This window comes from Volvox carteri (genome assembly GCF_000143455.1).
Source record: "Volvox carteri f. nagariensis unplaced genomic scaffold VOLCAscaffold_21, whole genome shotgun sequence".
NCBI classification, from domain to species: domain Eukaryota; kingdom Viridiplantae; phylum Chlorophyta; class Chlorophyceae; order Chlamydomonadales; family Volvocaceae; genus Volvox; species Volvox carteri.
This window is the reverse complement of record NW_003307564.1, coordinates 752,440-780,352: the sequence shown is the minus strand read 5'-3', so window position 1 is coordinate 780,352 and position 27,913 is coordinate 752,440. Positions and strand designations below refer to the sequence as shown.

Sequence of the window (27,913 nt, the reverse complement as noted above, 5' to 3'; positions counted from 1 at the left end):
CCGTTCAAGCTGCACGGAAGGGGGGCCAGTTACTCCGCCTCGGTGTGTACGTCAACCTCAAGAACCGAATGCGTTCGTTTCTTGCCTATCCATCTGTTGTGTGTTTTTCCCAGATCCTGTTCCCGGCCCCAGACAACCCTTAGATGACGGCGTATGATAACTCGAACTCCCAGGCCTTGAGTGTGTAACGGACCAAACAGAATATTTCACCCGGCTGAAACGCGTTATCGGTACTATACAGCATTCTCTATTGCAAGGTATCTCGCATGTAGCTAACAAAGACCGTATGAGCACAAACAAGTTTAGCTGCCTCCATTCACCGACCTCAAAAGCCACATCAACGCCTCTCGCGCTAAATTTCATCCCAAAAGCTGCCGCGTATCTCACAATGGAATTCTGAGATGACGGCGTATGATAACTCGAACACCCAGCTTGTGTTACCATTTGCCGGCATGGGCAATCCGACTTGCCACCAGCAGGCCAACATAATTTGCTTTCATTTCTCTATGAAATACACAAGCTCCTTGTTTGTACATTTACTTTGGCCAATGCACGGGGCCTCCTGAGACTTGCGGTGTGCCCCGATGAACCCCGCGGCTGTGGGGCAGATTGCTGAGGCCGCTGGCGCTTCGGGGATAAACATCACAGACAGCACCGAAATTCACCCAGCTTTCGTTACCATTTGCCCGCACGGGCATTCCGACTTGCGGTCTGCCGCACTGTCCATGCGGCATGCACCCGGAATGGATGCGATTCGCGTGGAGCCCGCAGGCGGTGCTGACGATTCCGCCAGTGCAAGCTTAGCTCTCACACCATCAGCACTGCTGCAACAAAGCATATCTCCCACCGCGTTGACACTACCCATCAATTGTCACCCTTGCCACCCTTGCTACCGGCCTGTACGGATGCAGAGGGGCCCCGCCCTTTTTCCGGCTTCCTTGAAGCCGACACCCAACTTGTCGCTTTAAACCCGCAAGTTTATTGCCACTTCAGCGCACCTAGGCCCGTGCCCTGTTGCATGCACTCTGCCATACACGAAGTGGCCGGGCCATCTCTCCATCCGAGCTCTGCCTGGTCTGGTCAACCATCAAAAGGTAATTGCCCAATCAGATACATGGCCAATTACTTATAGTATGGCGGCAACCACCCGCATGCCCAGTGTCCTCCCAGACACGGCTGCTGCTGCATGATGCCAATCTTCATTCCGCTTGTTACATAGCTACGGCCTGCTGCATGCCAGGCCGCCGGCCTGCTTGGCTGCTGCCGAGCTGCGGCACAGTTGGGGCCATCGCTCGTGGCCTTCCCTCATCCGTAAAACCGTTATCGTCTTTAAAACCTTGCCTTGGTGTATTAGATAGGGACTGTACCGTCCTTATCCATGATTTACTATACTAGGACACGATCTATTGTAAACGAAAACAAATTACGGACATTGCTCCGTCCATATCCTGCTGGTGGATGGTGCTGTATGGTATGATAAATCGTAGAAATGACAATGTGTTCAAATGGCCCAGAAGCCTCCCACTCTGTAACAATTCAATTCAAATATCCTGCTTCACACGACACGAATTGGTCAGATTGCACAACGTAGGGTTCGATGCGGAGGTCGTAAGGAGGGGTTCATCAGGACTGATGCCCGGGGTCGGCCATCTGGGGGGATGTAGCCCAAGCAGAGTCACCAGTCCCTGTGTACGAGTCATACCTCGCGAATGCGGCGGTTAGACTCTCCATGCCTGCTATTTCCGCTGCGGTTATCCCCAGGCCCGTTTCCTGCTGCTGAGTCTGCATCGGCTGGTTCACCCGGGGCCCTGCATCCGTATCCCCACCCCGGATGGCGCTGAAGGGCCGCGGGGCCGTCCTGGGCCCGCGAGCGCTGCTGCTGGCCCCACCGTTGCCGCTGGCGGCGCTCCCGCCCCCACAATCACCTAAAAGGTGCGATGCACCGGAGGTTCCAGCAGCCGTGCTGCCGCCTGCGCGTGCGGCGCTGGCAGACATGCCTGGAATGTACACATGGTTGCCGACCAGTGCACGTGCATACGGCAGTACGAGGGAGCCGTTGTTGCCGCCTAGAGGGGCCCCACCGGCGGCGCCGGTATGACGCGGTGTCGTGCTGCGTGCCCTTGGTGTCACCGGAGTGGTGTTGCTGCTGTCGTAGGTGGGTGCAGCTGAGTGGCTGGGGTTGCTGACGGATGCGGAGATGTTCGCCGTGAAGGGCGTTATTGAGCTGCTGACGGTGTTGTACAGCAGGACCAGGCGTTCCTTAAGATCAAGGGGTACCTGAGGGGGTTGGGTGGGCCACGTGTATGTGTGTATACGTGTACATGTGCGCGTGTGTTTTGGGCCACATATGCCGGAACATAGGGGATCCATAATGTGGAGGATGTCGGAATCTTCGGGTTTTTTAGCTCTGGTGTTCTCTTCCTTAATTACTTCGGGTATCCTTCCCAACAAATAATTATTTCTCCTACTACTTTAATACATCACTTTAATAGGTTTCAAAGGGTTGCCTGCTGGAGCCCGCATGCATGCGGAGTGTAGTAAGGGTTCTAATGATGTAATGGTATTATAAAAGGGGACCGCATCCCACCGGCCCGGGAGAGATACACACGCCGCTAAGGGCGCGTCCCTTAGGTCGCATATCGCACCCAACGTTGCTTCCTTGTATATGGCAGGTGCGTGCGGATGCATGGGGCTGCCATACCTGCGGCATGGCGGCGATGAGTGCCAGCTCTGCATGGGCTGTGGCCGCCAGTTCCAAGCGGGCGAGAATCGCCATTTGCTCCTCCTTCGCCAGCTGTGCGGGAAGTTGTGGCCAGGTGAGGGATGATCACACGGGTAGTTTCTTAGTATTTCGGGTCCATCATCACTGTCGATGGGCACGGGCACCGGCACGGCCACGGGCACCGACATGGCCACCGGCACGGGCACGGGCACGGGCACCGACATGGGCACCGGCACGGGCACGGGCACGGGCACGGGCACCGACATGGGCACCGGTAGGAACACGGGTACGGGCACCGACATGGGCACCGGTAGGAACACGGGTACGGGCACCGGCACAGGCACGATATTCATCACCCTGCTGACTGCGCGATAAGAACTAACGGGGTTGGCACTAACGAGGTAAGGTACGGCCATGTATGTGCAGTGGTTGGATTGCAGCAGAGCTCGCTTATCATTGGCCTGATGGTCCCGGGTGTTCCCGGGTGTTTGAGCTAGGGGCTCCCTCCCCCATCAATGAGTTGGTCTGGAGATGAGCTAATTTAAACTATCGGCCAATCCAAGATAACTCCTATCCACGCAGCAGCCAGTTGGGGCCAGTCTCGCCAAGCCACCTACCTATCCTAATCCCTAAAGTATTGTCGTATCCGATACATCGTACACCCAGTCCGTTCCATTTTTCCACCCTCATCCAGCACAACGATCTCACACACCTCCTTCCCTTCCTCTCAAACAGCACCTAGAGCGATTTTTTGATTGTTATAGTGCGGGTCGCTTTTTGGCCGATTGCAGATTGACCTAAAAGAATGATGCGCCATGGTCAAACCGCTTCATCAGGCAGTTTCCTGCCTTTCCCCACCCATGCACCATTCACTCAGAACATCACACAGCCGCGCATACCTCCAGCGCGAAACGCAGCTCGTGTGCCTCGCGCTGCGCTGTCATGAGCTGCGTGCTCATGTTCTTGAGCTGCGAGTGGTAGATCCGCGAGTAGTGCAGCAGCTTGGCGCCCATTTGGCTGCGCTGCATCTCCACTCGCACAATACGCTGCTTGAGGAACTTGATATCAGATTCACGGTACGACTTGTACTGCAGCTCGTCAGGGAAGTCCATGAGTGGGGTCGGGGGAATGCCCTTGAGATCCCTGTGGGGACCCGTGGCCGGGGCGACAGGGTCGGGGGCGTCAGAGGTGGCACATAGGCACCGCCGGGGGGGGACAAACAAGGTCACGTGAGAATCTGGGAACGGAGAGAGGATATTATGATTACAGGAAAGTGCAGTAATGGGGACGCGCCGGAGGGAGGGCGCAGAGTGAGGCCGACAGAGAGAGGGAACAGAAGGGTTGGGAAGAGCCGTACGAGTTGTCCCGCATTACCTGTCTCGCATCATGTCGTTGCGCCGCTTGAACTCGGGGTTCACCGGTCTGGAATCGAAGTCGCGCTGTCTGCGGCCTTCCTGTGTGTGGCACGATACAGTAATGATGTACCAAGTGCCCGAGAGTGCCGGCGGGAGAAGGGGTCGCACTGCTTACCGAAACGAATATTGTTTTTTATGCTTAGGAGCACGTCCATCCCTCTTCAAGGGATGGAAAAGGAGAAGCAACCGAAGAAATTTAAACGAGTGGCCGATCGAGGAAATGGCCGAGAAATAATGGGTTCCATCCTGGCTACCACCCATCCACTGCCGCCTTACCCAATGTGTTCCTGTACGTGGGATATTTCTGTGTGTGACGAGACTCGATCACTCACTCACTCATTTATTCATTCTTTCGAAAACATTTAAGAATTTTCCATCCGTGTCCAAAATCTTCACCTGGCTTTGCTTGGCTTTGCAGCCACACACGCACTCACTTGTGCGTGTCGCGTGTTTTTACGCTCCACTCGCACGCAACCCTCCCTTTGCGGAAGTGTTTGGCGGTCTTTCAGTCAGGATAGGATGAATGTCCTTGGCTAATAGTTTATAAACCCTGGCCTGACATAATAGGATCTGAGACACACACACACACACACACGTCTTCTGGGACATTTTCTCTTGTTTGGGGCCTGCCGGGCCTTATGTGCAGCCCTTGAGTAGTGTGACCTAGGACATACAGCTTACCTGTTGTGTAGGCCCTCCAGCGGGCTCCATTAAAAGTGAGACTGCCTGAGCGAGGGAGTTGGGAAGCCGGGGCTGGGCCCACCGGTCGGCGGCGGCTCCCTTGTGTCCATGTGGGGATGTAGCTCGGCTCGGCGACTGTGCGGCTGCTGCTGCTGCTGCCGCTGCCGCCGCCCAAGCTGCATCCGCCGCCGCTGCTGCAGTCGACGGCTGTAGCTGCGACGTCGCATACATTTGCAGCTGTTGCGGCGCCTGATGACGCACCTGGTGCTGGTGCTGTTGTTGTTGTTGTTGCAGCAGCAACCTCGCTTGTATTTGCTTTAGGTGGGACTCCATGGAGGCCGCGGCTGACGATGTGGGAGGCAGCCCGGGTGTCTGTGTCCCACGGTTCACAAGTTTGGATGTTCTGGTGCGGTGAGTCAGGAAGTACCGGAAGTCGTCCGCCCAGCTTGGGGATAGGGCCTGCGGAGCAGCAAGAAACAGAGTAGATATGGTAGTTTAGAAAATGGGTTGGTCATGGCTTGGCTTGGAGGAGGATACGACAGGTTGTTGCCGGAATGGGCTTGGAACGACTAGGAACAGCGGAAGAGCAGAAGGGAGGTTGCGATAGGTAAAGTGGGCCCATTCAACTGTCGTGTTTGTTGAGAGGAATACGGTTGCTGTTAAGCTTGTGCAGACGATAGGACACGCCAACGGCATCCCACACACGGGTCGCCTAGTTTGCGTGGGTCAGAGAGGAGGTGGGCAGAAGCATGACAGTCGACAGTTGACGGTTGACGGTTGCAGGGCGAGGAGGTAGGAAGGGAGCACGTGGGTTGAGGTTCGGAGTGGAGAAGGAGTTTGTGATGCACCCACCATCGCTTCTTTAATCACTTCCACCGCTTTCCACAGCTCGGCGGGGTGGATCCTGAGTAGGACCGTCAACAGGTCGTCCGGCCACGCCGCGAGCCTACTTATAGTGTAGTGTGCGAGGAACAGACAGAAGGAAACGGGGGAGGAAAATGATTAGCAGCAAGCAAGGACCCGGGGTGGAAGCGATCCTACTACTTCGTACGAATGTATGTATGCAACAAAGCAAAGCTATGGTCGTGATAATCTGGCGCGAGGTGGGTTGGGCTTGGGATCAAAACGAGTATATGATATATACACCACACTAAAAAGGCGCAATCCTTGTGGGCACTTTGATTGTTGGGTGCATGGCAAGGGTGCCGTCTGGTTCCCTGACGGGTCAAGCCATGTGTTCCCAGGTGTGGTCCTAGGTGTTAGAAATGCAAGGAAGAGCTGGCCTCCAGGGAGGCTGTCGCCACCTTGCAACCAACTAACAAACACGATACGCTGCACCCTCCATCACCAATACGTGTTGAATTTTCATCTTCTACTCACTGTTTTACGGTTTGGTCGTCCATGCGCGATATCCACTGCAGCAACGGCGCCGGTGTGGACAGCAGGGCGGCCAGGGTATTGCCCGACAGAGAGCTCAGTGTGCGAGCTGCCGCCGCCGCCTCCGGTTCGAGCATCCTCAGGTACTGCACGTAACCCAGCGCCCCCGCTAATCTCGATGGAGTCTGCAGTTTGGGGCTCCGAGGCCGTGCTGATGTTCTTGACTCATCACCGCTGCCACCGTGCGAAGAATGCCATCCCGTCGTCCTGCCGTCCGCAGAGGGGGCATCTGCTGCACCGCCACGCTCGGCGGCAGCCCGGTCAGCGGCGGCCGCGAGCCGTTCCACAATGGTGGTGGCACTTTGCTTCTTCGAGGCGGCGGCGCCGCTGCCGCCAGCGGCAGTAGGGGGAGCACGGCTGGGGGCCCCGTGGCTGCCATAAATGGAAAGGATAGCTTTTACAGATGCGGTCGGACTGTTGGCGGCGCCCTTCCCGTAGGAAGACGCGGCCTTGCTGGCGGCGGAGGCGTCGGCGGCCCCCGCCCAGGGGTTCCCTGGAGTGATGGCATCAGCATCCACATCCGCGTCGCTATCCGCACAAGCGGCATCGGCAGTGGCGGCAGCTGACGCTGTAGCATAAGAGGCAAGATCAGGGCTGACACCGACACCGACACCGGCACCGGCACCACCACCGGACCTGTAGCTCCTGTCCCCGTCGGCCCCGCCCTGCCCACGCCTGCCATAGCCCGCAGTAACCTCTGGCGTGCTGGGCTGCCTCGGCGTCCTCACTTCTGCAGCCATCGCCGCAGCTGGTGACGCCGCCAACCCCAGCGCCTCTGCCAGGTTCCGTACTGCAGCCGGATCGAGCGCCGCGAGAAGGGCAGAGAACACGGGCGCCTCAGCACCAATGGCAATTTCGCTGAGACGGAAAATGGCTGTGTCGGAGAGGTTGGAAAGGAGGTTCATCGTAGGAGCCGGAAAGCGGCTAAGTACCTGGCTGAGGATGGCGGGGTCCAGGTGGGAAGAGGCAAGGCCCAGGAGCGCCGCCTCGTCCAAGTCGAAAAGCCTCTCCAGCGCGCCAGGGGGCACATCGACAAGTCGCCCCATGGTAGGCGCTGGCACACCAGAGATTCTTTCTAGTGCGGACGGCGGAGCGTTGGCAAGTTTCTCCAGTGCGGAAGGCGGAATGGCGGCTAGCCGTCTTAGGGCGGAAACAGAAATGGCGCCAACCCGCCTCAAGGTGGGTCCGGGTATTTCGGCCAGTCTTTCTAAAGTAGAAGCTGGCGCCTCGGCAAGTTTTTCAAGGGCAGAAGGCGGGACGTTAACTAGCCTTTCCAAGGCAGGCGGGGCAACGTCGGCAAGCTTTTCCAGGACGGAAGCAGATACGTCGGCAAGCCGCCTCAGTGCAGGCGCAGGAACACTGGCAAGCTTTTCCAGCGCAGAAACGGGCAGCTCGGCAAGCCTTTCTAGCGCAGCAGTTGGCAGCTCGGCAAGCCTCTCCAAGGCGGAAGAGGTGAGTTCGGTGAGTTTTGTGATGGTCGGAGGCGGCAGTTTTGCGAGGACATCCAAGACGGGGACAGGAATGCCAGCGAGGCGTTCCAACGTGCTCATGGGTACAACAATCAGCTTTTTCAAGGTGGCCGTGGGGAGTCCAGTGAGCCACTGCAGGATGGAAATGGGTAGCCCGACGAGCCTTGCAATGTCAGACGCGGGAATTCTGGCGAGATCTTCAAGGCTGGGTGTGGGGAGTACTGCAACCTTTTCCAGGCTGGACAGGGACAGTTCGGCGAGCTTTTCCAGGGCTGCGGCGGGGACGTCAGCCACTCTCCTCAGCACAGGAGCGGGAACGTTTGCGAGCCTTTCCAGGGCGGAGGCCGGAAGGCTGGCCAGCCTTTCCAGGGCGGATGTGGGCAGATCGGTTAGGCGTTCCAGGGCAGGACTTGGTAGTTCGACGAGCCTTTCCAGGATGGAAGCCGGAAGCTTGGCAAGCTTCTCCAGTGTGGAAGCGAGGAACACGGAAAGCTTTTCGAGGCTGGGGGTGGAGAGCCTGGCGAAACTTAATAAGACAGAAGCAGGAACGTTGGCCAGCTTTTCCAGGGCAAAAGCGGGAATTTCGGCGAGCCTGCCAAGGAAAATATAAAAACGATTTGCGACAGGGATGCGCGGGTGGGTAGGAAAGTGCGCGGGTTATTCCTTCTAGTTAGTTGAGGGTTAACTTTATTGTTTTATTTTATGTTTGGCTACTGGACACTTCAGACCACCTGAGCGGCACGCAACCTGCAGAAATCAATGGCATGAGTAACTTATTGTGCTTGCCTCATCCTAGGATCGTATGTACGTATACGTTTAAATCGTGCAGGTTCCTTGATTTGGATTCGGAGCGATACGCAGCATCGCTTCTGAAACACCCAGCAGCACATAGATGTGAGCGCGAATCTCGCTCGCTCGGAGTTCACCTATCACGTTTCCTACACGGATGTACAGCGCCGTGCACTGTATTCCGTACCTGCAGAGTAACTGAGGAGGTCCGTTGGCCAGCAAGCGGCTGAGGCAGTCAGGGTCGAGGTCGGATGAGGCCAAGGCCTGAATGCCCGCAGGTTCCATTGCTGCCAGGTTCTCCAATGCACCAGGAGGCAGGCTCAACACACTAATGATTTGTTGAAGACAGGGTGGAGTCAGATGATGGGTGGGGATGGGGTAGAGTGAAACTATGGAATGTTTGAGTTAGAGCGGATGCACGGCGGGCAGATCGATGTGTTAGCTCGATCTGGACGAGGGAATAATAATCTGGACGGGGAAGTGACGCGACGAAATAAGGACAGACAGCATGCGACAGAAGGTGTGTGACAGGAGAGGATAACGGAAGGAATGCAAGGGAAGAGGACAAATCAAGATAAACTATTATGCGATGTATGTACTGCTGTGTACTGCGGTGCGTGCGCGTACTTGTGCTTCTTATATATGGCGTGGTAACTATAACTAACAAGTAAGGACAAATGGTATCGTTGCATGCGTCTAACCCATACACATCAATCTGCGAACGGCGGCAGCAGCAACCTGAAGTAGCAAATAATCAACTGCATGTAACGAAGGACGATTATACAAGCTGCGAGTTGAATCAATCGCGTGTGAGGGCAGAAAAATACGGAAATTCAATTAAAGAATCAGGAGTAGTAGTTGACCGTGTAGGTATCCAGCAGTCGACGATAGTTCTCGAGAGACGCACCTGCGAGCTAGGCCCGGCGGCAGCCCGGCCAGGCTCACCAACACGGCTCCCAGAGAATCCGCGTCCACTTTGGCGTGGAGCAGGGCCTGCACCACGTCCTGCGGGAGCGCCGCCAGCTGCTCCAAGGCCCTGGTAGGGAGCTCCATTAACCTTGATGATGAAGATGTCGACATGCGTGAAGAGCGGACAGGATAAGAAACAAAAGGATTATATCATGCGACCATCTTCGCAATGGTAACTGTAATTCACACAGGCTAGCAGAACCTGCTATTGTCTCGTGTCTTGCGGTGGCGGGATTTTTGAGGGGTGTTTTTGTATATGTCCCTGGATGCCCGATGCCCGAACAACAGGGGAAAACAGGAGAATACCCATATGCATATGGTCCCGGGAGTGCCGCCGCGCGGCCATGTCTTCTGTCATGCCGCTTGCATGTCTTTTAATGCTTTCCAAGCACCTCGATTAGCTCACGTCGCTATGACGGCCTGCCCGCAAGCACGCAATCAAAGCTACACGTATCTGCGGGAGCTACAAGTACGCACGCACCTTTCCAGCAAGCCTGGTGGCAGGTCCATCAACGACGTCATCACTGAGGGAATGGCGATGCTCTCCAAGAGGTGTCGTAGCCGTTCCACATCGGTACTGTTGAACCTGCTGCCCGCTGCTGCTGCTGCCGCATCCTGCTGCTGCCCTAGGTGCTGCAGTCCCCTGGAACCCTCCACCGTACCCGACCTCCTGAGGCTCGAGGAGCGACTCATAGCCACGGCACCTGACACGGTTCCGGCGCCGTCCTTCCTTTCGCCAGAGACAGTGGCGGCATCACCCTCGCCAGTGGCTTGGCCGTTGCGCGGGCGGGCGGCTATAATCATCGCTTCCAATCCGTGCAAGATGCCTGGCGGAAGATTCTACACACACATGCACGGGCACAGGCACACACACACACACGAACACGTGCACACATGCATGCACGTAAGCGTGCAACACAGGCACCAGAAACGACAACCGACACGTATATGCGGAGTGGGAACGAATGAATGGTGAGGGAGACAACGGGTTAACAGCTCGACCCGACAGCTCGACCCGACAGCTCGCTGTTCCCTCTGTTTCGTGCATCCCCAGACTTGCAAGGACCCCACCCATCTCGCGTTCCTGTGACGCAGCCGTACAATATGAATGTGTTACCGGCTGTGTGCTTACCCTTAGTGAAGCCGGCAGCGCAGCCTCAGACAGCTCCTGCGCCGTGTACGAGCAGGCAGACGGGCATGTGGGAGAACTGTTTAGTTACAGTGATTATCTAGAAAGAATCAATCGCCACTCTGACATCACTGCGAATCGCATCCCAAACAGTGGCTAGTGCTACAAAACCAGCTAGCTATCCAGCTAACAAACCACCATCAAGTTACTCATTCACCATATTAAAAGACCAACACCACCACGACCAGCAGCAGCAGCAGCAGCAGCAACAGGGGCACCGGCCACTAACCTACCGTGTGAGACTTCAAATGTTGCTGCACTCGTTCCACCCAGTCGTTTGGCAGCCACGTCAGGATTTGGGGCCATGCGCTCAGACGCATGCGCTCGGCCCAGTTTGGTGGGACCTGGCGCATGATGCTTAGCCAGACTGCGTGCATGTGGCGCGAGGAAGAGAAAAAGGGATTTTAAGTGCATAAGATGCCGTACGTGGTCGTTAACGTTGTTGGAGTATGCAAAGGGTTTGTGGAACTGCCGTCGTGGGTTACGTGCCATGGCGCTGCAGAGCGCATTACGTTGAGGATGTGGTGAAGCCCTGCGGCGCGTGTAACATTATATCGACTATATATGATCTATACCTATGCTATATCATGTCGACACATACGATACTAGCTGTGCACACGGAACCATGGACTTCTCTTAACATAGGTTTTAAGCTTGGGGGAAAGCCTTGGACCTGTGGCCACGGCCTCGCCCTAAGAATTTTCGTTCCCTACCACTTCCCTCTTCTCCCTCTTTCCCTCCTTCCCTACCCCTTCCTAACCCCCGCCCGCTCCACCATTCCTCATTCTCTCGTGTCGTCCTCCTTCCCTTCCCCCACTCCCCTCCCTCCATCTCCCAACTCCCCTGCCCCCATCCCTCACGCTTTGGCAAGGACGCCAGTGCTTGGCCCGTTTCAGGAGGCAACAGGGCCACGTACTGGCAGGTGGTGTCCAGGGTCTGCCGTACTGCGCGGATGGCCTACATGTAGCGAGAGAGGCACGCAAAGAATCCTAAGTAATTTTTCGTTTTATTCCACATTGACACATCGTCAGGTACACAAGCATGCATGCATGTTGAAGCAAAATTGGGTTCCGTCAGAGTCGGCCTGACTGGGAGGTTGGGGTACCCTTTCCGTCGATGACTTACCGGCACTGTACAGATTTACCTCGTCATGACGAAGTAGTTCTATTTGGTTTGCAATGTATTGCATTGGTATCGCAAACACGTGTTGTTGTTGTGGTGCTAATGGTGGTGGTGATGGCTGCTTGCAGGTATTGCCGGTGATTTATGAATGGCCGAATGGCTGGGTCGTCCAACCCAGCGAGCTGTTGAGGAGTTCATGCCAACATCAGCTCATCCACAACTGTTTAGTGGCAATGTCCCTAGATACACACGAATAGACCCTCGCTAGATACACATAGCGTATAATCTATATCTAAACTTTCCAGGGATGTTCATCTACGACACGATGGTGTAGTTGGTTATCACATCTGTCTCACACACAGGAGGTCCCCAGTTCGAACCTGGGTCGTGTCATCTTAAGTACAACTATATGCCCCTGATGGCAAAGTTGCCTCAGAAACTTCGTGATTGAGATCCGTCAGATTCGAAGAATACTTTTAACGGTGGAAGGTAAAAGTGCCCCTAGTCGTTAACTCGCGCGCTGACCAGGGGCCGTGGTAGATCTGGCTGATTCCGTTGAACGCTGGTGGTGGACGCTGAACCTAAGCGATCCACTGAGAAGATGGCTATGGTGATTGGATGAGGATGCCCCGAAACACTGGGGAAGGCAGCATCTGCCGGGTAGCGGCCGCAGGACGAAGATATGAACCCCCTCATACATACACAGCTGACCAGGAACTAAGTTGATGCGCCGTTGATCCGCTAGATTTGGTTGGATGCTGGTGGTGAGTTGCCGAACCCAACGAATACATTCTGAAGTCGGATGGGGTGACGGATTAGGGTGCCCCTCTAGCAGGGGAGAGCAGGGACTGCCCCGGGAAAGGGGGCCGCTGGCGAAGTTAACCACCCTGTAACAACATACATACACACACAATCCCTGCGTTCACACTTACTTGTGATGCCATGGCAAAGGCAGCATCGTCCAGGTCTAAAATCGCGGGCTCGAACAGGGAGTTCAGGGAGTCGTCTGAGCCTGCGTACATCGTAGCAGTACATCAGCGTACGAGCTTACTCGAAATGCCTTCTATGAGGCAGGACAGCCACTCCGACCGGAGGTTACGTCTCCAGTCGTCCGATAGCTTGATAGCTTGGGACTTGTGGTGTTGCAATAAATGCATTCCTTTTAGAATTGCTGTCTTCATGCCTTGCCAGCAGGGATCGCCTGATGAAGTTCCCCTCCACCCTTTCCAAAATATGCTGGGCACTGCCGGCATATACTTAACCCCAGCATCCACTGTAATGCCATTCATTCGTTCACTACCTCATTTTCACTCAATCCCTGCTCTTCCAGCTGACTGCTTTATTCCATTTCATATCCCAACACGGATGCACACATACATTCCAAGCCCTAAGCCAGCTACTACACATGTACGACACATGTACGACACATGCTTACCCTTCTGCTGTTGCTGCTCCTTTCCTTGGGTCCCTTTGCTAGCCGTTCCTTCACCGGCGGCCGCGGCGCCGGCGGCGTCGCCGCCATTAACGGAAGCGCTTGACCGTCCACTGGTTCCCATCTGTGTCTTCGGAGGCGCAAGGAGCGCCGAGACGGTGGTCGCAGCTCCCAGGGCCTCTGACGTGACGCGGTGCAGCTGGAGGAGGCGCTCCACGTCGATGAGGGGGCCGCCCATGGCCGTGGGGAACAGACTGCCGCTGGCTCCAGGCCCGTTGCCGTCTGGCAGCGTCTCTGAAATGAGCGTTCCTGCGTAGAAGGGAGGGAGCGCGGGGAGAAGAAGGAGGCGGGAGGAAGAAGGAGGCGGGAGGGAGGTGGGGAGAACTCTCCCCGCTGTTCAGTCGAATGAACAGCGTATCGAGACGCCGTGGCGGTGTCATAGGTGCCACTCGACCTACTTGCCCGTATACGGGGACATACATGGATACAAAAACGGGGGTCTAGTATACATACTGCCGTACATATATACATATATACATATATATACGGCATACAAGGTACGGCGATATAAATATATTTATATATGTATATCTGTACGGCGGTATGTATACTTTCCCTGGACATGCACCGGCAGTCGGCAACAGCCAGATGCTGCTCGTACTTGTACGGTCCTTACTCACCCCGCAAGCCCATCAAGCAGTTTGGCTTGAGGGGTGAGTACGGACCGTACACACCGTTCAGACATTCGAACAACATCCAAGCACGGGCGGGGCTCTGGTAGCTCTCGGGGTTTGTTTTCCTCCCCCGCTCAAGTTGCAACAAAAGGCACCCCCTGGAGCTGAGGGCTTTCAGGCCCCCCAAATGTATGGGAGGGAGACGCATGTTACCCAACAATTACGGTATGTATAGAGGAACCCGGCCGGAACGTACGGGAAAGGTACGGGAAAGGTACGGAAAAACGCGTTATGATGGTGCTGGGGACCACCACATAGGATGGGACGGGACAGGAGCGATATGCCCCTTATTAGCCCCCCCACAGATATATGAGTGGGATCTATCCGGGCGATTAAACCCTGGAAACCCTCGAAGCCCCAAGTCCCTTCGCTCCATGTCGCGCCTTCGTTCCCTAACCTCCCCAGTCCATGCATCCTCGCTTGCCTGATGTTGCCATACGATGTGCAGAAGGTATTCGGCTGGGCCGCCGGCTGTCGCTTGCCGCGCTACCCGGCGGCGTCGGCAGCACCACATTGGCCAAAATGGAGGTGTTAGCGGTGTTGGCGGTATTGGCGCGCGTCAGCTGCCCCGCAGACGCCGTAGCGCCCGACTCGGGGCCCGTGAGGGGCGTGGTGGAGATCTGCGACTGCGAAGTTGGCGTGAGGGGCCGCCGGCCTACGGCGTTACCGTTGATGCTCGTATGGGAGGTGCTCCTGCTGGGCCACTTCGACATGCCGGCAGCAGCGGCGGCGGCCGTCGCTGCCGCCAGGCCGCTGGGAGTGGTTGGCAGGTTGGCGGTGATGGTGTGTACGGAAGCCAGCGTCTCCGCCGCCTTGCTGGCGGCGTTCTGTACGGCAATATAGTGGCGCGGTGCGAAAAGATGCTTGAGCTCAATGAACCCGAATAGCCATTAGCCAACACCCAGTTTTAGGTAATTGGCTATTTAGTTAGTTAGTTAGTTAGTTGGGTCACCCCCTCAAGGCCGTTAGATCCGCGGCATCGTCTTACCTGCAAGAGCTGCCAATCCACCTCCAGCGCTTTGACCCGTGGGTCTTCGTGTTGCTCCTCTCCCGCCTCCTCAATATCCGCATCCCTGTAGGCCTTTTCCTTGTCCTTGTCGCCCTCAGCTCCCTCCTTCTTCGTGTTGCTGTGCAAGGCCTTCAGCGCCTAAAGTTGGAAATTACGCATTTTGGGCATTTCGGGTGGATGACAGGAGCTGGGATGGAGTGAGGTACATTCCCTAGAAGGAACCTTCACGTTAGCTTGTGTGTACGCGCAGGAGGTTTTGAGGCAGAGGTAAGCCTGGCAGCCAAACCCTGGACCCGCTCCTGCTCCCATCCCACCCCACCCCCCAAACACCTGCATGGCCTTAAGGGCTGCCAGCCGCCTCCTGGCCAGCTCCCGCCGCCTGCGGTCCCTCAGCTCCCGGAAGTAGGCGTCCAGGGGATGTTCGTCCAACACGATGTCTGTCTCCTTGTCCCTGCACACGCATCAGGTACGGTCCGATCAGAACCCACCGGGCGAGGTGAGGTGAGGTGAGGTGAGGTGAGGTGAGGTGAGGTGAGGTGAGATGAGGTGAGGTGAGGTGAGGTGAGGTGAGGTGAGGTGAGGTGAGATGAGGTGCGGTGAGGTGAGGTGAGGTGAGGTGAGGTGAGGTCAGGTGAGGTGAGGTGAGGTGAGGTGAGGTGAGGTGAGGTGAGGTGAGGTGAGGTGAGGTGAGGTGAGGTGAGGTGAGGTGAGGTGAGGTGAGGTGAGGTGAGGTGAGGTGAGGTGAGGTGAGGTGAGGTGAGGTGAGGTGAGGTGAGGTGAGGTGAGGTGAGGTGAGGTGAGGTGAGGTGAGGTGAGGTGAGGTGAGGTGAGGTGAGGTGAGGTGAGGTGAGGTGAGGTGAGGTGAGGTGAGGTGAGGTGAGGTGAGGTGAGGTGAGGTGAGGTGAGGTGAGGTGAGGTGAGGTGAGGTGAGGTGAGGTGAGGGGTGATGCACCGCGCGCCGGGGTATGGGGCAAAACATGCGGCTGCGGAAACGTGGATTAGTCAGACCGAACCATAGCGGGCGGAGGACACATGGAAGTGTGTGTGGGCCCCGGGGGGTGAGCGGACCAGGACTGCGTTGAGAAGCGGAGGTGAAGTAGGGTTGACATATAGGCGACTTTCGCACCCCTTCCAACTCCCACTCACTTATACATTGCACCGGTGCCTGTTTCATCCGGCATCTCCTCGAAGCCCTCGGGCAGCGGAGCCACACACGCCAGCTGCCCCACCTGCGAGCGGCCGACCGTGTGTGTATTGGAGGGGGGGGCCCGTGGGTGTGGGCGTGGGTTGGGGTGTTGGCGTGGGTGTGGGCGTGGGTGGAGGGAGCTCCGGGGGAAGGCCAGGAGGCCGTCCGGTGGGTTTGGGAAACACGCCAGCCGGGCAGTAGTGGGTAGGATTCGTGCATGTGGACCTGTGTCGGCGCCTGGCCGGGCCGGGTGTGAGAACACGCGCATGCATGTGCGCTTATGTGCGTGTGTATGTATGTGTGTATGTATGTATTTGTATGTGTTTGTGTTAAACCTCGTATTGCGTTACTCTTTAAAGACGTACCTGGGGCTTTACGAGCCCTGAGAGGGCCCAAGAACCAGGGGGCCTAGAGCTGTCTGAAATAGATAGATGCCATAAACATCTATCTATGGGCTTGTGTGTGTATGTATGTATTTATACTTCCAGTGGGAGCCTACCTGAGGAGCTGCATGGAATGGTTAACAGGAAAGTGTTTTGGAAGGGGGGCTGCTCAATGCTCACTTAGATCTTGGCTTCGCAGGTCTGGGAGGAAAAATAGTCCAGTCCTTATTTTCTGTAACCCAGCCTCGCCTGGCTTTCGCTCCGCTTCCCAACACCCAGAGTTGATTTACCACCGGGGCTTCGACTTCTCCTCTCTTCCCTTCCTCTCACGCCCCGCACCTTTTTTGTCTTAAGCCTGCCCACCGCAGCCCTTTCCCCGCTCCCTCCCGCCCACTCCATCCCCCCGCTCCCTCCCCCGGACCTACCTCCCGAATGTACAGATCCTCCTCTTGCCCAATGGCAAAGTACTCATTCATGCGATTGATCTGCACGGGCCATCAGCCATTCAGTCTGTCCGTGCGTCCGTCCGTCTATCTGTCTGTCTGTCGGTCGGTCGGTCGGTCGGTCAGCTAGCAGGCACTAGCATGAGGGCCCCGGAGCTCAGAAAACAAACGCATAACGGTTTCCAACCGTGGCAAACAAATAGGAGGCGATGCAGGAGCGGTCAGCACCGACCCACCGACCCACCTCCTCCTCCGTGGGCGGCCTGGCCTCCAGGTTCCTCAGCAGCACCCGGTAGCCCCCCATGTCCATGAACAGTGCACCACGGTAGTAGTCGATGGAGGGGTGCTGAGCGCTCACCTCCCCCGTGGGTAGGAACGTGTATAGCCTGAGAAAACACACCACGTGTGCGTTTGGAGTGCGTTGTCTATGTATTGTGCAAGTTCGTGGGCCGAGTGTGTCAAGATACGTGTTGTTCTTTCTGTGCTATGCGTGTTGAACTAATCTGTGTGTGCGGGTTTGTGGGTTTGTGTGTGAAGGCTACAAGTATCTGACCGGCCTGTGGCCTGTGGTATGTAAGTTGGAGGTAGGGGCAGAGAGGAGGGGAGACGATGATAAGAGTTGCAGTGGTGGTGAAGGAGCTACAGCGCGGATCTGTGAAGCGGGGCGTATAGTGGTTTGGGTGGGCGATTGCAGGTGGTGGAAGCCGGATGCGGGTCTGAAGGGAGGTTGCGGGTGGGGGAGAGAGGGACCGTAACCTGGCGCTCGCGCGGGGAGGGGAGACACGGCACATAACAGTCCGCAATGGAGGTTGGGCACCACCACAGGCAAAGGAATTGCCGTCGAGATGGTGAGCAAGTCGGTGACTGCATGCGCCAAATGTACCCGGGCGTTTGGAATTTATTATTACTTACCACTTCTTTTTCTTGGAGTCGAACCTGGATGACCATCGCGCCGGCAGCGATTCGGGTTTGGCCATATCTTCGACCAGCAGCATGAGTCGCGGGTCTTTCTGCGTAAGGAAAGAGCGGGCCGCCACCGCGAACGAGCGCTTTTAGCCTGTTCAAGCAGGACTATAATTTGTTCCTGGAAATTGGTGACTGAAAAGCAAGCTCTCTGAGCTGGCCTTTGTGATAAAATGCGGCGACGTTTCACGGGGCGCGGCGCGGTCGCGGATGTCATTCGCGCGTCTTGTCGCGTGACGGTGTCATGGTAGTTTTCGGCGTTTCTGAAAGCCCCAAAGGGTATGACACTACGAGCTGCTGCATGATGAGAAATATAGAGCTACGACATGACAGCTTACCGGATTGACGCCAAGTTGCTTGGCGAGCGCCAGCAAATCAGGCCCATAGGGTTTGCTCTGAAATAAAGATGCCATGCTTGTTTTCCTGGCGCCAATTGAAGCTTAAGCAACAGCGTTTGGACAGATGCTGAGTTAAGGTTAGCTCCTCCCCCCCTCTACTGCGCGTTGCCAGAGGGAGGTCTCCGCCTTACCCACATACATTAAAACCTCGCATTTCAACTGTAACAAGTAACAGGGAGCTAGCTTACACAGGTTTTTATTATTGGTCCAAGTTATTCACGAATTAATTCACTAATTAAAGTTGTATTTTAAGGATAAGCGTCCTGCATGTCTAGGAGGTGGACTTTGCGGCGGTAACGCATGAACATGGCCATATCCGTACGTTACACTATCCATAACAAGTAAAAATTCTGTAAATTTCTGTATGTACAGGTTGATAGCCAAGAAGATATGTCGGACCGGCACAAATGACATGTCGGGCATCGGCAGACGCAGTCAAAATTCCGCAAAAGAGCATATTGTTTTCATGGGCAAAACATACATCTCGTTCCAATGACTACGCCGCATAAGATAACGCGGCACGTTCTTCACTAGGAGGGTCGCCGTTTACGACAGCGTGTCTCTACGTCTCCCAAAGCTGTGCATCTTGTAAACCTTGCAGAGAGACCTTATGTCGAATTCAGACGACTAACTATTATTCGCGCTGTAACTGGATAGTTGTCCATAAGCGTCGGTGCTGTCGTTGTGGGTCAACGGCCAGGCGCATTGCGGATGGAAATTTGGCTTGCGAATGGAAGTTTGAATTGCGCAATGGGGATGGAAGTTTGACTTGGAATTTTCTTTGATTTCCTTTTCCACCGTGACGACCATTCACTTTTTGTGCAACGCGCAACATCAGCATCAGAAACATCCGCTGTTTCCCATTTCTTCCATGCCATGGATCTTTTCATCAGGTTGCCAAACAGGATGATTGTTCGTTTCCAAAGTCCAAAGGTGCATCTTCAGTGCAAGTTATAACCGTAATGAAAACCATTTCCGTACACCATTCGTTACTTGGGGTCCCGGGCTCAGCAAAAGGAAGTGCGTAAACCGGCAGCGAAGTGCGTCAACCCCACAAGGAAAAACCAACACCACCTTCGGGTGACTCCGCAGGACCCCCACGTGGCGGGTGCTATACCTTTCTTACCTTTCTATGCCTTTCCTGCTGGGGTGCTTGCCTTTGTTGTTTGCTAAACCTTTCGCCATTTTACCTCGGCCACTTTGAGTTCCCCACCTAATCGGGGCTCATAGCCTATTATATAAATCCTGGTGCCGTTGCGTGATGCACGTTTAGCGAAGCAACCTGACCACGATTTGTTACACGTAATTAGGCGGGTGATTAACTCAGCTCTCAGCAGGAGCTTTAAGGAAACATAATCGGACAAGTCGTCCAGATCGTACGGCGTGTCCTACGACAAGTTCAAAGGAGGGCTGACTGGACTTAACTGAAGCTGACACTGTTCCAAAACAGTTTGCTAACCTTCCTTACCGGCCGTGTTTTCTAAATTCCTCCTCAAACCGTTACTCCCCAAACCGACATCACATTGTGCAAATTAGCGCCTTTGCGCTTTCTCACTCCTAAATTCAAGAGCAATTCCTTGGGAAGGGACATGTTGAAATGTTCGGAAGCTGTTAAAAATGGCGACGGTAAGGAGTGAGGTATAAGCGAGTACCGGTACAAGCTGTTACCTCAAGGAGGAGAGGAAAGGACATGAGAGAGCCGGCGGCCTTTAAACGCAACAACGCCTGGGCATTCCCGCCATCCTCGGCCCAGGGTCCGGGAGCCGGGTGTGTGTGTGTGTGTGTGTGTGTGTGTGTGTGTGTGTGTGTGTGTGTAAAATGTGTAGAATTGTTGACTCTCTTTTGCCATATTGCCACGAGGACGTACTCGCCGCATGGAAACCGCCCACCTCACTCGTATGGTGGTAAGGGCAAAACTTCGGCCTGGCAGAGAAGAAGGTTGCAGGAGTACCGAGGCTTGCAGGCACACTAATGATTCCCGGATAACATACACGTACCCGGATAACAACACCAACCAGGACGCGTGCACCCGCATACAAGGACTACATACAGAAACACAAAATCCTACGCAAACACAAACGCATTCTCTGTTCATTGTTTCATACACATACGCACACATAGTCCCACAGAGGTGTAGTGTAGAGGCAATAGCTGGTGCAGCAGGAGCCCCCCCCTAGCTCCATCAGGGTGGGACCGCCGCCGACGGCCCCCTCCCTCCCCACTCGTATTTGCTGGGCCTTTGCTACCATTTCGACGATATCCCCTTTACATACACACATACACACGCACGCGTACAGGTACACGTACTCAACCCACCTTGGCCCCTCTCCCGCCAACAACCCGCACTACGGCCACCACCACCACCCCTACAACCGCCTGTTATCGCCCCTCCCACACACATACCCCCGGAGCCCTCTGCCATCCTCCTGCTTCCCCCTTCATCTCCTCCATAATTCTCCTTTCCAATGCAGTCGGTCCAGCTAAGCCTAAGGTAGCCAAGTCTCCTACCCGCCACCAGCTCTCCACCTCCACGGCCAACCCCGCGCACCCCACCCTCCCCGCCGGCCCGCGTCCCCAGAATTCGTGCCCCAACACCCGTGTCCTCCTCCTTGTCCTACCCCTACCTGCCGCCTGAATCCCGTGTTTTCCTCCTCCCTCGCCCCTTCTTCCGCCTCCCTCTCCTCTTCCCTCTCTTTCCCCTCATCGCCGTTGTCATCGTCGTTGTCATTATCCACATCAAGAAGCGGATAACGATACATGACGATACATGGTTGCTGGCTACTACAGCGGCAACAGCAGCAGCACGCGCAGGTTTAGGAAAAGAACTCAAAGCCCCTTCGGGTACGGCAGCCCCAGAGTGTCGTACGCCTTACGTAATTTGGACGCCACGTCTTTAGATAGCCGCGGCGACACAGCCTCCACGGCGGTCTTATGCGCTCGGATGAAACCGGCTGCAGCAGCGTTCGTACCTGCAGCTGCAGCATCTGCTGCGGCGGCAGGTGCCGGTGATGTTGGCGTTACGGCGGATACCCCCGCCCCTGGAGTCGTCGCCTTGGCCGCCAGGGAAGCCAGCGGCACCTCAACACGCACGAGTACCTAAGGGTGGTTAGGGGTGGGGTTGGAGACGGAGGGGTGGGGGGAAACAGCGGTTCAGGATGCCAACAGGCTGAACAACAAATACAGCATAAAACAATATATACAAATAAACAAAAAAATAAATACAAATGAAAACAATATATACAATAAATACATCTAAAAACAGAAAATAACAGTACTGTAGGGGGAAGCGGCAGATTCTAACACCACCAACCGACATCGCATCCGTGCAGAGGGAGCGGGCTAAGGGACATGGCGGCCAGGGAGGGGGAAAGAGGAGCAATATATATTCAGCAAAAAGAAGCCTTTTTGCGCCTTTTCTCCCTCAGTCTCCTCCCTCCCTCCCTCTCCTCCTTACCTTCCTACCAGCGTCTTTCACCGCCCCTCCCAACCTCCAACCGCCTTTGTCCCCCCCCCACCCTTATCCATTACGGCTCTAAATCTGAACACAATCTCAACTGCAACAATCCATAGTTTCGATTCATGGTCTAATGCAGTGCCGTACATATCCTTCACATCTGCTAATCCCTAAAACCACCACCACAGGACATTATTTAGCTATTCCCCGTCCACAACGAGAGCTCCTAAACAACCCAAAACCAACCCGGAATCCCGTTAACCTCCAACTCCGTAACCCACACTATTCCGCCCACGGTGTCTTGTCTCACCGACATGAGCTCGGCGAGACGCTCGGGTTGGGCCGCGGGGAGATCCTTGGGTGGGAGGTGCGTGCAGGAAAGGGAAGAGAAGGGACAAAAGAGACCTTAAAAATGAGTCTGTCGGGTGGATCGGGCTGGGAACGGTATGCATGGGGATGGACTAGGTGGTGGGGTGGTTGCGGCTTCGGGGTAATTTGGTGGTGGGCCCGGGGGAAGAGAAGCATTGGGGGAAGACGAACCACGATCGAGTGAAGCTGATGCCAAGAAAAGACTGATGCGCGAGAGGGAAAAGGAAGGCATAACTAACCAACCAGTCGGCGGTTGTGAAGAAGAAGTCCTCGCGATGATGTTAGTAGTCATGACGATAAAACTACCTAACTACCGTCGCCAAGATTAAAATTAAAAGTGCAGAACAGGAAAACCATCCGTAATATTCTTGAGGTAGGTGTAAAGGCGGCGAAGAGCAAAAAGCTGACGTGAGTTGAGGAAGAGACGACGCAAGCTGGAAAAACCTTGTTCGCCGGCCTGGCGGCGCACTTGAGGGAAAGCTGAACAGAACTGGCTGGTAAGCTCAGAAGGAAAGGGGGAATGTCCGATGGGGTTTTCTTAGCCCCGAAACCAAAGAGCGCTCCGAAATCAAAGAGCGCCTCGGACCTACCTCACGGCTCTACCCCGCGTTATCCCCCTCTGATTCCTCCCTACTTCTTTCACCCCCTGTTCGGCCACCCTCCTCCATCTCCCGCCCCGAAACCACCACCACCCAATCCCCTCGCGCACGTCCTTGCTCGGTGGTCCCACTCGTGCTCGCCACTCGTCCCCTCTCCAACCCCCGAACCTTAGCCTGGCTTACCCTGGCCATGAGCCTGAGGCACAGTGTCAGCAGGTCCGGGCGGGAAGATAACCAGCGACCCGGGGAGGCGCCCTTGCTGCCACCGATCTTGATCATGCCCCCCACGGCATCAAGGAGCCTCGCTGCGGCATTTCCGGTGCCGTGCTTCTCCCCGTGTTTCATGAACTGGTTGACGGCTGAGTCCAGCATGTCAGGGGGCAGAGGGTGGCGCGCCTCGACCAAGCTCTCCAACACGCCTGGAGTAGAAGAAGTAGAAGGGGGGCGTCATTGGCGGGGGGAGGTGGCCAGAACAGTGAGATTTGATAAGTCTTTTTAAAGCACAAACATGAAAACAAATGTTGTCAAGCAGGATTGACAAACGTGCGAACACGTGTAGAAGACATGTGCAATATTGTTCTGATGATATCCGCCTTTGATCCTCATGCCTGCTCGCCGTTCAGTACGCCCTGGATATGTTCACTTTTCCACCTACCAACCTTCCTATCCGCCCACCCACCCACCTACCAACCAACCTACCCGGCTGTGCGGCCAACACACACGCACCTGCCAGTGGCTTGGGCGCGTATATCTGAATTCGCTCTCGCAGATCATTCTCAACGGCTTTCAGTACTTTCGGATTGATGGGTCGGTTCATGTGGGGGAGCTCCAGGACGTAGCGCAACAGTCTGAGGCAAGCACAGGACAGGACAGGACAGGACAGAAACGGGCGCGAGGGGGGGGGTAGGAAAAGTCATATGCTGCTGCTGCTGCTGCTGATGATGATGATGATGCTGCTGATGATGATGAGTATGATGATGAGTATGATGATGCAAGCAGCAGCAAGGAATCAACTGCCCAACAAATCCAAAGGCCAAAGGGCGGCCGCAAAGGGCGGCAGTCCACAGGGCGGCAGGGGGAGGACGTGACGGAGGGGAAGAGGGTGCAGGAACTGGCCGACAAGAGGGGACACGTGTGCTACAGAGGCCCCGCACAAGATTCATTTCATTTTTGATGTCCTTGGGATGTAGTCTAGGCCTGGTCTGGTGGTGTAGACAGTCTTTTCGCTAGGGGAATGTGGAGTGGGGAATTGGAACTATGTTAGTATGGGACCTCCCCCTCCCCCTTCCCGGCCCTGCAGATCCCGGCAAACGGATCCGGCCTCTCAGGGCATCTCTTCACAATCCTTTCCCACAGCCCCCACAGCCCCTCTCCTCTTCCCTCCACTTCCGTAGGACCCCTTCCTCCTTTGGGGATGTCGGCAGTTGATTCCGTCAGCAAACACCACCTCCCCTTTTTCACAGTTGATTCTTTGCTTCTCGGACATGGCCTTCCCCCTTCCCCTGCAAACCCACACCACACCACTACCCACCCACCCGTCAATGTTCTCCGGCGCCATCTTGCCCGTGGGAATCTTGGCCAACATAAACCGCTCCACTCCCTCCAACAACCCGACCGTTGGGCCGCCGTACCACCAACGAATTAACCGCCAATCCAGCGTCTGACCACTCTTCCCATTGGGTTTCACAGCGGTTGCGTTGACGGCAGCATTACCGAATGCGGCCGGTAGTTGTGTCGGCTGTTGCTGTTGCTGTTGCTGCTGTAGCTGTAGTTGCCCTTGGCCGCCGGCGTTGGCTGTAGCAGTAGTCAGTCTGGAGTGACGGTTAAGACCTCGAAGCAGGACCATCAGGTCCTTGCTGTAAGCCTCATTAAGCCTGGGAAAAGAATTTGGCCCCACGAGGGTCGAGGTGGTTGGATCCAGAAGAGATTTGAAAATGTGCCGTGCAAAAATGGTAATTACCACGGAAGCGTGTTTTCCAGATCAAGGTGGGAAGCAAGGTGGAAGGAGAGAAAATGAATGGAGGAGGAAGAAAAGGCGATGTGGGTGAGAAAACGAAGGGTTGGGGAGGAAGGGGCAAGAAGGGGAAGCTTCCGCTTTCTGTCGAGGACAGCGAAAAAGAACACAGGAACGCCGAAATGGTAAAATGATATTACTCGCCTTTCGACGGGTCAAGCATGGGCGTCCAGTAATGAAAGGTGCTTCCTCGCCCCCCACTGTTTTCCATGGTCAAACCTAACCTAATCGTCTCTTCCCCACCTTTCCCCTCCTCGCCTTTCCCTTCCCGCTCCTCCCCTCCCCTTCCCGCTCCTCCCCTCCCCTCCCCGCTCCTCCCCTCCCCTCCCCGCTCCTCCCCTCCCCTCCCCGCTCCTCCCCATTCAAGGGCCTAAGCGCTACCGGACGCACCCCCCTCCACCTCCCCCGAGGAAAGCCCATGTGGTCCACTGCTCTCTAGCAGAGCCAGGCCAGATGACTCACAAGGCGTCGGGGACACGTGGCCATGGCGCCACACAACCACACATACATACACAACGACACACAAAAACCCTCCCACCTGGCCAGCGTCCTCTCCGTCATGTCGTACAACATCCGAATATCCGTGTAGCCCAGGTTGGCGGTTACGTCAACTACCTCAGCGGCATAACGGGGATCGAACCTGTACGGCGACGGCGGAAGCAGCGGCGGAAGCAGCGGAATCAAGAGTGCATACATACCCGCACACACGCGCGGCAGAATGTGCCGTACGCGACGGGAAAGGAGGGTACGGACGAGCAGGTGGAGGGTAGCAAGCGGCTGGATCATGTAAAAGGCCCCAAGCGCTCAGCTCAGACCAACGCTGTGGACCAAAAGCGCCGTAACATCAACCCCCGCCCCCTTTAACAACACCCTAAGCCCCCCTAAGTGTAATGATCACTGGCAACCCAAGACTTCGATTTTTCTTCAGCACAGGTAATCGGTACTCAAGAATCATTCCTATCATAGAATCGCTGATTGCCACCCAAGCCAAACAACCCAGCTCGGGTTTTTTTACCGATTCACCAAAGGAAAACCAAAAGGAAAACGCGCCCCAGGTAGTCCGAGCTCAGAGGCTGCCTTTCCCCGCCCACCATTTGGTTCGCTTCTTCACTAGGCGGGTCACCTCCTGCACCAAAGCCGCCAACTCCTTCGCCGACACACGGGAGGAGGAGGCCGTGACGGCCGCAGCCACTGCTTTACTGGAGGGCCCCGCCGCCCCCGCCGCCCTCGCCGGCCTGGGTGCCGCCGCCGCTGCCGATGACGGCGACGACTTGGCGACCACATGCAGCTGCCGCAGCAAGGCCACCAGGTTGACATGATCCATTCTGATTCGGTGTGTGTGTGCGTGTGTGGAGAGAATGGGGGAGTAGAAGTAAGACGACCTACTGGCGGGTAAAGCAGATACCAGAAATGGGCGAAAAGAAAGTAGTCCAGGAAAAGACAAAAGCTGCATCAGGGAATATGGGGGGGAAAAGAGTGGGGAAGTGGTTGGGAAACGGGACGTAAGCGGCTGGGTCCAAACTGAAGGAAAAGCAGACTACATGACCCACATGACCTACAAGCGCAAAATAATCCACGGCGCGGGGCGACTGACGATGGACAGGGTGGCAGGGAAGTATGTGCCAGTACCGAAGAATTAAGTAATTGTTGCTGACGCCCCTGGCCTCGTCGCATTCACCTCCCTTTCTCCACTTGGGGCGTCGGCAATTAGGGGAGAAAGGGAGGTAATTGGGATGAGGCCCGGAGCATTGAGAGGACAAGCTCTCACAGGCATGTTTCCCCCAAGAGCACCCGCGCCAACAGCTCCCCGACTATCCTCCTGCCTTGCTCCTGCTATGTTTTAACGTTTTGTCTCAGCTGGTATTGGAGGTTGTGTCCCTTCACCTCACCCCACCCCAGCCAAACCCAGGACACACAATATGACGCAGCTGGTCACGTGTGAGCGCGTCAATTGAGGGCTACCCAGCGCACGCCCTGATCAGCAGGTCGGAAATTACCGCACCCACTTGGCACCATGTCGCCGCAGCAGAGCCCACAGCTGGTCCACCGTGGAAGCGGCCTTTATGTCATAGCTCCGAAGCTTACTGCCGTAGTACCAACCATGATACAAACGGCAGCCGATGGGAGCCTCCGAGATAGGCAACAAACCCAAAAGATTTGTCGGCGCGCCGGGCGATGCTGTCAAGCCCAGGACGCCCGCGCGCAGTGTGTTCCCCAGTAATGATGCCCCGGTTGCAGCAAGATGACCATTCAAGCCTGAGCTGGTAACGAGGTTGCTTGTAGACTGCCTGGGTTTGTCATGATGGACTACGATGCTGCTGCTGGCATCTTCGATGCTGCCGCGAAACAAGTCTGTGCATAATCGATGAAAGTCATGCTTGTCCTTGCTCGCTGGGGCGTCCCCGGCTCCACTGGCGACAGCCGTAGAGCCGATCGACAGCGACGAAAGCTCCCGGGAGAAGGACAAGAGCGCGTCCAAATGTCCAGTGCAACCTAAAGCAATCCACGCATGCCTGCATCCGCCCAGGAAGTCCATGGACCAAAGCCTTGCGTCAGCGGGGATCATCAACTTGGTACCACCACAATTCCCTCAAGGCCGCGTGCATACACAACATGCACGATGAAGCCATTGTGCAAATGTTTCCACCTGGCCTGCTCATGAACTCGGCCAACCGACAGCATTTCCGCCGCAGCCGCCTTCACTTTCCCGTTTCTATATGTAAAGCAACCTCTCAAGTTTGCTTAGGATATCAGAGTCACCGCGCAAACCAAATTAGGCGTTGATCTGTTCTTGCCGTAAAACTGGTTCCGGTGTAAGCAGCTGGCTGTGCAGCGTTATGGCAGGAATCTCCGACGAAGCCATGGATAGAAAGCTATTGCTTCGAGCATCAATACTGCTCGAGGCGCCTTGTGGTATTCTGTAGATCCGTACATTCGCCGTTCACAACCGACCACGGGGCCCCAGCCTTCGACCAGTTCCAGCCCTGCACGCACAGCTTGCACTTTGAGTATGCTACAATTCGGTCGTGTGGATTGACCATCTTTATAGGACAAATGTGGATATGCCCTTGCGTGGGCATGGTCAAGGAGGCAGTAAAATCAGTAATTTCTGCAGGGCAAACCTTACCCACGCTGG

At 55.7% G+C, this 27,913-nt stretch overlaps 3 protein-coding genes across 3 annotated transcripts; all 3 read right to left on the bottom strand.

Moving 5' to 3' along the window:
* Positions 1 to 1,623: 1,623 nt before the first annotated feature.
* VOLCADRAFT_117737 (uncharacterized protein) lies at positions 1,624 to 3,138 on the bottom strand (the record flags this gene model as incomplete). Its single annotated transcript, XM_002950912.1, has 3 exons — positions 1,624 to 2,277; positions 2,702 to 2,794; positions 2,887 to 3,138. 3 exons carry the CDS (start codon positions 3,136 to 3,138, stop codon positions 1,624 to 1,626), a joined length of 999 nt encoding a protein of 332 aa, XP_002950958.1.
* Positions 3,139 to 3,603: 465 nt separating this feature from the next.
* On the bottom strand, positions 3,604 to 18,356 carry VOLCADRAFT_91473 (uncharacterized protein; the record flags this gene model as incomplete). Its single annotated transcript, XM_002950911.1, has 24 exons — positions 3,604 to 3,865; positions 4,097 to 4,176; positions 4,819 to 4,863; positions 5,671 to 5,764; positions 6,199 to 8,316; positions 8,701 to 8,739; positions 9,421 to 9,570; positions 9,964 to 10,322; positions 10,615 to 10,650; positions 10,905 to 11,038; positions 11,532 to 11,628; positions 12,726 to 12,805; positions 13,229 to 13,534; positions 14,357 to 14,786; positions 14,948 to 15,106; positions 15,299 to 15,419; positions 15,457 to 16,041; positions 16,115 to 16,197; positions 16,520 to 16,536; positions 16,654 to 16,661; positions 16,877 to 17,022; positions 17,225 to 17,366; positions 17,893 to 17,990; positions 18,282 to 18,356. 24 exons carry the CDS (start codon positions 18,354 to 18,356, stop codon positions 3,604 to 3,606), a joined length of 5,664 nt encoding a protein of 1,887 aa, XP_002950957.1.
* Positions 18,357 to 18,576: 220 nt separating this feature from the next.
* On the bottom strand, positions 18,577 to 27,343 carry VOLCADRAFT_91472 (uncharacterized protein; the record flags this gene model as incomplete). Its single annotated transcript, XM_002950910.1, has 10 exons — positions 18,577 to 18,604; positions 20,231 to 20,264; positions 21,215 to 21,437; positions 22,106 to 22,150; positions 22,947 to 23,182; positions 23,490 to 23,611; positions 24,299 to 24,637; positions 25,316 to 25,417; positions 25,869 to 26,102; positions 26,784 to 27,343. The coding sequence occupies 10 exons, from the start codon at positions 27,341 to 27,343 to the stop codon at positions 18,577 to 18,579; spliced, it is 1,923 nt and encodes a 640-aa protein (XP_002950956.1).
* Positions 27,344 to 27,913: the final 570 nt, after the last annotated feature.